General features: G+C 34.8%; 2 protein-coding genes across 4 annotated transcripts in view; both read left to right on the forward strand.

Moving 5' to 3' along the window:
• The window catches only part of LOC109852451 (disintegrin and metalloproteinase domain-containing protein 11), a 32,721-nt gene extending 30,769 nt beyond the window's left edge, over positions 1-1,952 (forward strand). Inside the window, exon 22 of one of the 3 annotated variants that reach the window (XM_020423623.1) lies at positions 904-1,952. In XM_020423623.1, coding sequence (XP_020279212.1) covers positions 904-1,096 — 193 coding nt within the window. In that variant the 3' untranslated portion in view covers positions 1,097-1,952. Of the gene's footprint in view, positions 1-885 lie in introns of all 3 variants that reach the window. The other 2 variants (XM_020423626.1, XM_020423628.1) reach the window with 2 other exon arrangements.
• LOC109852453 (probable serine/threonine-protein kinase dyrk1) lies at positions 1,855-6,700 on the forward strand. Its single transcript, XM_020423631.1, has 4 exons — positions 1,855-2,195; positions 2,377-2,493; positions 3,808-4,017; positions 6,032-6,700. The coding sequence occupies exons 1-4, from the start codon at positions 2,041-2,043 to the stop codon at positions 6,537-6,539; spliced, it is 990 nt and encodes a 329-aa protein (XP_020279220.1). The 5' UTR covers positions 1,855-2,040; the 3' UTR covers positions 6,540-6,700.
• Positions 6,701-10,558: the final 3,858 nt, after the last annotated feature.

The raw sequence follows: 10,558 nt of genomic DNA on the forward strand, positions 1-10,558 counted from the left end.
AGAAAAAAAACAACGGTTGAGAGAGATTGTCACTTGTGATTGGCTCGTACTTCTGGAACCGCGATAGGTTTTGAGAAATAGTCTCGTCACAAGTGATAATCTCTCAACCGTTACGCAACTGTTGCGTTTTCTGAATGTAACCATTCTTCGCACAGACCACGATCTCGATATTCAGCTGACTTTGCGACTCACACACATAGACACGCTGCGGTCGAACCCGATGTATTCGCATGAAAGTCACTGCTATGGTATTTAATTGCTGCATCGCAATGTTTATTTTTGTCCCACCACATCTTTAATTATTGCATGATAACGGGTGCACATGTAGGGTGATTCATTAACGTTGCAACATTGTTATTCTTTTCTTTCATTTTTATAAAAAAAAACAAAAAACGTTAGTAATATCTGGGATACCGTGTGTAAATATTAAATACATATATATTGCATCATTATAATTTCTATTTATGCACAACGTTTCATTGAAAGCATTTATAAACGTCACATATGGTCAATATTATTATTATTATTATTATTACTTATATCTGCGATTTATAATACGAAAGAATAACAGGACAGTTATTGCGCAGTCGATTGAGATCTTTTTTTTTTTTTTGTATACTTGATATTATAAGTATTACTATAAAAAAAAAATTTATAATAAAGTACGAAGTTCTACAGTGTAATGTAAAGTGATGTGTAATCGTTTTACGTAAAGCGTCAGAAAATCAAAGTTCGAGGTTTGTCTCACGATTTGTTTTGTTTTTTGTATCGAACGCCTGAACACTTTTACAAAGTGATTTTTGACTCGATTTGAGTTGTTGCACATTTTCTTTTGCGAAAGATAACACCGAACCGCTGAAATTAACGAATGAATATCCGATGTAGATCCGGTCCGTCTTTCAGGGAGCACAAGCCGCAACCGAAGAGGCACGGCGTAGAGGAAGAAGATGGAGGTACGGGAGCAGAGGAGGTTGTCTCTTTCATTGATCTCCCATCAAACAATCTCACAAAGTTGCCTGAGAAGGGAATTTTAAAGAAACACGGTGGTTACGGTATTGTAATGCCTGATAGTCGTACAACAGAACAGTGGGCGTGATCACGTCACAATAATAAGAGAACCGTGAAAAGTAGCTGGAGGGAGCTCGAACTTCGGCGAGTCGAAAGATCCAAGCAGTTGGCCGAATTTGTATCATGAGCTACGTGTTCATCAACGAGCGCGTTGTTTCTGCGATCGTCAAATTAACACACGTATTCTTACGCATACACATACACACACCCTTTATACCGTTCGGTTATCTTTCGATTTGCAAGTGCGAACTTCTTACACCGACTCTTCACAAAACGTTAACTCTTTATATGTTAATGACTCTCTTGTTCATTTTCCTTCTCATCATCAAATGAACTAAATTGAAATCGAAGCGAAACCAAACAATCTATTATCTTTTTGCGTTTACGTAAACACTCGCAACTAAAAAACCAGTTTTTGTTTTATCTTAAAATATACACAATATATAAAGGGTTAATACAGAAATATTCTAAAACAAGGATCTCTCTCTTCTGTAAAAAAGACTTTTATGATTATTTCAACTCTCTCGTGCACACATATATTTATTTATTTATTTCAATAAGGTTTAAATTTCTTTCTCTTTTACGCTTTACTTTTATAACTCAGAGATTAACAAAAAATCGTAAATTAATAACAAATATTAACACAAATATCACTAATAGTCGATAAAACGAGAAGATATTTAAAGAGAAAGATATTTAAAAAAAAGCGGATTTTGCGCACGAGAGAGTTAACGTGAACTGCTTCATCATCGAGAGTTTTTTCTTCCACCGGTAACTTGAGTTTGATATTCGTCAGGACTGGGCGGAGGCGCGATCGAACAGGTGGAAAGGACCTTGAATCAACTCGACGGCTATCGCGACGACATAATCGAGGTGCTGAAGAACGCGGCGAGTCGTCGGGATCACGCTGGCACCCCGTCCGGCCTGGACGACGACCCGATACGCAAATCACTGGCCGACTGCGGCTACGACATGTATCGGAAGGACATCGACGGCCAGGACAACGGCATGCATAACGGACAGGAAGACGACGAGGACGAAGTGGAATTGCAACCGCCATGCGGCACCATTCGCATACGCAATCTCGAGGATATCATTCGCCAACTGGAACATCGGGCAGCGTCGAGGTAAAAGCGTCCTCACATATGTATCGGAATTGCCATTTGATGATCTAGAAATATTCTTTTAATGTTCTTTGATTATAAAATTGCGCGCGAACGAGAAGTATCTGGTATATAAATTTGTTTTCTTCTTCACACGACGAAACTAAGAATAACACTAAGACACGAATTGTGTCTCTGTTGTCAGACCCTTCATAACCGGTCAAATGAGTCCGAGCGGATCCGAAGAGATAAGGATGACCGACGGTGATCCCGATCGTCACTACAGAATCGATTCTTCTGTCTGTAGCGAGTCATCTCAAGGGTAAGAACTTGCGAAACAGAATTACGTGCGCTTTTTGTCCAGACAAGCTTTTAAAACTCAATTCAGACAATGAGCCTTAATTGCACAATATCTCGAAATATATATATTATATATACATATACTGTTCATTTTAAACTAAAGACGTTCATTACAATCTACACAAGAAATATATCTCTAGCCTCTTTTTTAGTCATGATTCGTAAACTTAGAACGTTCGTTTTTTAATTCAACGTATTATTGAGACGATCGGCTAAATACATCTCAGCTTTTTACATATTGTATTAATTTACGATTATCGTCAGCAGACATGTATTTCACACGCTGCCATAACTCTCACTGTGAATCGCTTATTCTATCTTCTCTTTCGCCAATTTCTCATCTTAACCCTCTCATAAACGAGTGTTCCTCTCGCTAATAAGATTGTCGGCAAACGGAACCATTGCAGAAATAACAATTAAAATTATTTTATATACGTTGTAAATATATTTCAACTGTTTACTTTTCTAATTAATAAAAGATATCTGCAACTACTTTTGTAGGCATTTAATTTTTATAATATTTAATTTTATAATATTTTTATAGTCACACAAAATTATTTCGTCATGTCTTGACGTAACAATTTATGTACGATAGAATGAGAGGGTTAAAAACTTTGTTATCTTATTCTGCTTTCTATTTTGTGCATCAAAAGGCTGTCAAGACTCGACCGCATTTATATTTACATATATATATATATATATTTATCAGACACTATTATTCGATGTTTCGAGGATAACGGAAAAAGGGACACACACTCGGTAATTAATTAACAATAATTGAAGTATTTACGCGCGGTATAGAAGAAAATTTACTTCGAGGTAAAATGCGGAGTCTGTTTATACTAAATAACAAACGTAATCGAATTTGAGCGTAATTGCGATCCAATTGAAGGTTATTAGATAAGCAAAACACAAATGGCAAATGGAGATTAAACAAATGCGTTAGCCATAAAGCACAATCAACTTACTGATAGCAGGTACATGTCGCACACCGAAAACACATAAAACACAATTAACTGATATTAATTTTAATTATATCAAAACTTATAAAAATCTCTACGAAAGAGATAACCGCGCGCTCCGAGTATTTTTCCGTACACATATAAACATCCAATTCATATTATACTACCTATCTGTATAATTTTTCAATTCCCAAGCGTATCACGAAAAGAAAGCGAAGAAGTGTGAGAGATAAAAACAAAATAAAAAAAAAACAAGAGAAAAAATCGCGTAGCTCGTAAACTTACGCAGGAAATTGATTGGATTTCCTACATAGAAGCAGAAGATGTAGTCGCGGCCGCGACGAGGACGCTAGTAGATTCGTCTACGGTAGATATCGTCAGCCGACGTCCCGAAGTCCTTACGGCAATCATCAACACACCCATCAACACTCCCATCAAATGCATCCCGAGGACGAGGGTATCTATGAAACTGCCGATCCTGACAGAGGCTCAAATACTAGGGGTGAAACACCCGATTGTGAAAGGTACTGCGAGAATCTTGCATCACGAGAAACCTTACGGCTTCACTAGTAGCGATATATATTATATCTACAACTCACTGATATATCGATTTATCGGCTCACGGCTCTCATCACACCTTCCCCCAGATCCTTCACACGATAAATCGCGTATTATCTCAGATAAGGATGGTGCATGTGTTGTTGTTTGCAAAGAAAAAAGAAAAAAAAAGACGAACTTCATGTATAATATCAACAGAGCAATTACGCGTCGGAATATAAATTGGAAACAACGTGAAAAAAAAAAAAAAAACAACGCGTCGTGTCAAAATCAAAAAACTACTCCGACGATGATGGCGCACGATGATTCAAATAACAATTTTCGTGAGAGATAGGAATTTATATACAACGAATTCTGTTTTGCAATCGTTAAAAAATTGGTAATGATCGCGAACTCTCGGGTTATAAAAACAGTTTGAGTTTTAATTACGAGTATATCGTTATTGCTGACTGAAGAGAGTTTTTTGAAATCTACGTGGAGAGAGTATAAATAGACTCGGCATACGATATTTCAATATGCTGCAATAACGCAGTTGCAACGTTTGCAATTGTATCTCGCATATCGAATCAACGAGCACTTCAATCAAGATCAAGAATATGTTGTATTTGACAAAATTTTTCGAAGAGAAAAGCAAAATGCACACGAAAGTCTGCATGCGTTCTTTTCGTTTTTGCTTCTGCATCGTGGAATATTGCTCTAAACAACAAAACAATAACAACACACACGAGTTCCAATACTCAGTCTGTAGATGTGTTCCAAATCTACAGAGAATATTCTTACACAGATACAGTATTTTTTTTGTGAGTTTTGTAAATTTCTATTAATAATTTTGTGTATTTGACATTTATATAAACTTTAATCTTCAATTGGTTGATAATTGAAAATATATTTGGCGCAGATTTGGAACACACTTATATAGCAGTCACCACAATCATATTCGATTGTTGCGCATGCACCGCTTCTGACATTTTGCATTGCCATATTTGTGAAACCAACATGTGAACGAATTTTTTACGATTGTAAAAAAAAAAGTATTTTTTCAATTTATTTCTCGACGAGGCAATTTACATTTGTAATCGATGTGAGCACTTATCCTTATCTGAAGTTCTTCTTTGTTGGTATGTTTGTCAGAAAATGCATATGTAAAGGAATGCTGTGAATTAAATAAGAACTGTAGTGATCGTAAGGCTTCGCACGCGCTTTAAATAGTTTAATTGGTATTTCAAACACCGTGCGTACGTGATGCTTTTTGTACAGAGAATGTACGAATTCTCCATTAGAGCTCATCAGAGAAGAAAGTAATTTTTTTAAGTAATTAAGTGTATCACAAAATTAAGTTTTACAGCGCGATATATAGATTTTTTAGTCAATAAAACATCTTTCTCTTGTTTTTTGTAATTTAAAAATTTGCAAATTTTTGGACAATTATTAGAGTAGCAGCTGGTTGATGTCGCAAGCTTATTTAATTAAATGTTGTCGAGATTTTAAAGTAAAATATATAAGTTATTATAAAAATAAAATATATAAATTAAAAATTTATAACTAAATAAATTATTATGACAAAACTTTCGTTTCGTCAAGAGAAACAACAAATTGTTTAATTTTCACGTCACAGATGAAGAACACAAAATAAAAAAGAATAAAAAATAATATGTCACCCGAGTAACAAGATGATGTCACTTGATGAAGATGACGTCACAATGACATAAAAACGACGTCGTAAGAAAACGTCACCTTGCTATTTGTTGATTAATTATCCATTTTCTTCTATATAATGATACAAATTTTTCATCATATCGCACTAGGCCAGTCGTAATGATCCAAACCTCAGCCTGAAGAGTAATCACGTACTCACCGACAGCTTCCGCTTCGGGTCGACTGGTTTGGCTTCACTTACTGTTGTTACGTCCCGCGTTTGAATGCAGCATTAGTGGCGGTGGACTAGATCCAATGGGCTTGTGTAATCTTATTATTTTCTAGTGATGCATTTATTCAAGCTCAACAACAAGTAGCCCGGTGGACTAATGAGGATGGAGGAGGAGGGGTACAGCACCGGCCGCCGCAACAGCCACCCCCGCCATCAGCGATGCAGTTGCCGATGCCGCAACAGACTACGCAGCAGCAACAGCAGCAGCAGCAGCAACAGCAGCAACAGCAACAGCAACAGCCGGTGGAACAACTGCCAATAAAGCAACGCGGCTATTATCCACCTCCCCCACAAATTGAAAACAACCTCGACACTAGTAACAATGCCGAGGTAGAATCTGCTCAATCCCATCAACAACAAAAAACGCTAAGCGACGTTCGTGGAATCGATGTTAATAATCATTTGCCTAATATTAACAAATGCCCACTAGACGATGATTTTAGTCTAGAATGTAACATAATGAATAATGGTTCCCCAAAAGAAATAATTACCAACAACACTAGTGATAACGAAAATACTGCCCTACTGCCCCCCACGCATTTTCCTGAGTACAAGCATTGATAATTACTTAATCGATGACAGATAGTGTCTGAGAAAAAATGGATAACCGGAAAAAAAACAATATTAACAAAACAATATAGTGGTGTGACAATGGTAATGACAATGATGACGATGATTTAATCTCGAACTCGCATTTTATACTGAATAGTGTAAATAACGATTAAAAAAAAAAAAAAAAAAAAAAAACTAACTGCGGCAGTTGCACACATATGAAATTATAATAAATTCTAATAATCTATATGAGAAATGTTTATTAATAAACATTAGTAAAACGATTTACTCAAATTGCACTCTGTGTCATTCCTTAATTTATTGCACCTCTCTTTTTTGCATGAATAAAACCAAAATCAACAGCGACTACTATATAAGTTTCTAGAGAATATAAAATGTGTGTGGAGATTTTTTTTAAAAACTCTTTTGGATCATATTTTGTGACAAAGTAAACGATATTTCATCGTGAAATATATTTAGTGTCATATAAGACTGTTAAATTTTGAAACAAGAGTCTGAAGAAGCTGCCAGCAATGTTTTTTCACCCGGCACGCGTTGTTACAATACGGTCGTTTTTTTTTTTTATTTTTTCAAGAAACGTAGCAGCTAATATTAATTATGATAAAATTAGGCACAAAATCGCAGCACAAAACAGAACGAAACTAAATCATAGATAGTAGTCGTTTTATCCATCGGATTGGAATGCGTTGGTTTAGATATATATTGTATTAAAGCATAAGAAAATTAAAAAAAGATTACCTGATACGCTATCTCGCTCAATGGTGATATACTGCGCTCGTCGGGAGAGTTTCGACGCTGCTCACTAAAAGTTGTTTTCACAACAAATAATCGGTGTAGTTGCAACATCACACGAAATATAATTTCTCGCGCGCACTTCGCGGAAGCGCGACCGACGGCGATACAATCGTCGTTACTTAGCGAGTATGCGATGCTGATTGCATATGAGCGAAAACGATTCCGATAGTTTACGTCATAAACAAACACTCGTGTATTTTACGCGCGCGCGAGACGACAACAATCGCGAAAGATGCGAACTAGTTCGAAAAGAGTGCCTTTCGCGTTAGCCATTTTGTTTCTCGCGCGTGTTTCTCGCAAGAGCGCCGCAAAAAACAATTTCGTTGTATATATTCGCCGATCGATAAGTGCGCGACATTATCTATCACAATTATCTATCACAGCGAACGCTCGACATTTTGAGACACACGCACCACCGATTATTGCGTGCGGAATACAATAACAATCGCGAGAAATACGGAACGAATTTGAGCGAAATTCCGCTTCGCGTCGCGCGCCCGCCACGACTATCCCTTACCCATTGATCTCGATGTATCGAAGCGCGAGCTTCATTTCGAGAATCGAAGTATCGAATCGACGCGCGCGCCTTCGACTGTGTGACTACAAATTGATGAGTATCACTACTTTTTTATCCTCGCAATGCGTGCTTCGTTTTAGAGAGAAGCCTAAGGGCCACTTGTTCCATTTTCAGATAAACTGTCAGATAATCTGTCTAATAGTTAAAACTCTGATTTGCATTGTTCCACGGTAAAATTTTTCTATTCCGTGCTATGTACACGAGTCCAAATAATCACCTTTTTCAGGCGTGTGAGTATTTCCGCGATTGCGAATTTGATTTCTTTTGGAATTTAAAATGACCGTGATGAGAAGATAAGAAAGGAGAATAGAAAAGAATAAGAAAAAACATTGCAACTTTCCACACGACATAAATGTGACATACAAGAAAAGATGTGATAGTCAAGAAAAGAATATTATTTTAGCGAGCAGCATCAGAATTCATGGAGTGTAGTCAGATATCGTCTCCTTTTACATCATCATTTGCTGCTCGTTGCTTTATAAATTTTATTTTATTTTCTTTATTTTATTTAAAACACTACATATAAAAAAACATATATATTACACAAAGCTGTTTTACCGGTACACAAATATATATGTCTGAAAAGTTGCAATTCCAAGAAGAATACCTATTACTCTGCTTTATTACAATTCTTTATCAATGTGTTTTCAATTGTCAAGTTTCATTTTACAATTTTTTATACATTTATACAATAAAATACAATAGTATACATATGTTACATACAACATACAATATAATACAATATTACGCAATATGATACATAGTACATACAATATAATACAATATTATGCAATATATAATACATAGTATATATAATCCTACCTACCTATCTTAAACATCTGACATATCTTAAACGTTACTAGCCTTATTATTAATTAGGATTAAGGCTGCATGACAACCTTGATCCTAATTTTACATTTTTATTTCTTCCTACTTATCCGGTCTACCATATTTTCTGCCTATCTGGTCTTACATATTTCTTACCTACCTACCCGGCCTAACATATTTTCTACAAGAGCTTGTAGATACGCATCCCTACCTACACAGATACCTACGTACCTACCTATTTACTTTGAAAACTTTTAAAACCTATCAAATATTTTACGCGAGGGGCAATTGTTTTAAAAAATTAAAAAGTATTATTTTAAATATATTTTAGTTTCACGTCCGAGTTTTGTTTTAAATTTTATGATTGAAAAAAGAATATATCTATCCTTCAAAGCTCATCGTGTATACTTAGAAGAGATAGAAATATTACTTTTCTATAGTAGATAGAAAAAATATATATTTCAATACATATATTTCAAGTATATATTTTTGCAAAGATAAAATAGAAAAGAATAAAAATGTAGAAAATAGATATAAAGAACATGTCTTTAAAAAACGATTCTATATCAGTACTTTAAGAGAAATTGATATAGAAGTATAAAAGAACATAAGTCTCCAAAAAAAATTCTATATCGGTTCTTTAAGAGAAATTGATATAGAAATATGAAAGTAGATGTAGAAAATACAGATGAATATATAAATATATAAAATATAAAAAAATAAAAAAAGCACATATATAGAAGAATATTGTTTTAAATTACACAATATACAAATATATGGAAATTTCATCAAAAAAAAATCGTCACTCCCTACGTATAATTACATAAGTGTCACATACCAAATTTTCAGTTTATTGCATAGTGACCCTTAAAAAGTTCATGTTCTTTATGGTCACCAAATATTAAAAAAAATATTTATAAGTAAAAATTTGAAACCGAAAGATCCCTTAACTAGGAAAATTATACGAAACTTTAAACTTTTAAACTGCTCTCCTCTAAAATTTGCGTTTTGGAGTTACAAGATTGTAGGTAGAGAGTGACGATATAGTGAAAAATCAGTGCGATTACTACTCATGCAGAATAATTTATTCTTCTCAAAAATTTTCATGATAGAGATACGAAACATAATCGAATATTTAATTTTAAATTATTATTTTTCCTTTATATATGCTCAAATTCTATATCTAGGTATACATAATAATTTTGTATGAGATTGAGAAGATCTCATATATGATTGCATCTAATTAAACATAATCAGATATGGGATATGTCCATATATAAAGGATTTTTTTTCCAGACTATTATAAACGAAGCCGTTTTAAAATAATTTAATTAACTTACTATATTTAAAATTTATTAGGCAAATAACTCTAAAAACTGTAATTTGCTTGTGTGTAAATTATAATATAAATTTAAAGATAATATATAAAAAAGCAACCTTTCTAACAGTGAGGTGCTTTTTATGTGAGAAGAATAAATTATTTATAATAACGTACCGTTGCGCGTAGTCCCTCGTCGTCCATCGTTGTATCTTCAACTCCAGTCCCACGTAGCAATCAGGAACCTACCTTTACTGTCCCACGATGCGAAGGGTGCGCGCCCACGACGAGATGACCGTAGTCCCACGACGCGAGACCACGTTTAAACTTACCGGTGGCCCCGTTGCTGTAATATGACGCGAAAACCGCGAAATCGCGAATGATTCTAATTTTACTTTTAAAAAAGGTGATAGATAAAAATTAAAACAAACTCTCGAAAAAACGCGAAAAATAACGTTATTTTAAAAGACAGAATATAAGAATAATAAA

This window comes from Pseudomyrmex gracilis, unplaced genomic scaffold, assembly GCF_002006095.1.
Source record: "Pseudomyrmex gracilis isolate BER0280 unplaced genomic scaffold, ASM200609v1 scaffold_29, whole genome shotgun sequence".
Lineage (NCBI taxonomy): Eukaryota > Metazoa > Arthropoda > Insecta > Hymenoptera > Formicidae > Pseudomyrmex > Pseudomyrmex gracilis.

Excerpts from the sequence above, each read along its gene's own strand:
- LOC109852453 (XM_020423631.1), top strand. The coding sequence starts at position 2,041 with ATGTATCGGAAGGACATCGACGGCCAGGACAACGGCATGCATAACGGA. Across the intron at positions 2,196-2,376 it reads GAACATCGGGCAGCGTCGAG|ACCCTTCATAACCGGTCAAA; the intron begins GTAAAAGCGTCC and ends CTCTGTTGTCAG. Across the intron at positions 2,494-3,807 it reads TGTAGCGAGTCATCTCAAGG|AAGCAGAAGATGTAGTCGCG; the intron begins GTAAGAACTTGC and ends TTTCCTACATAG.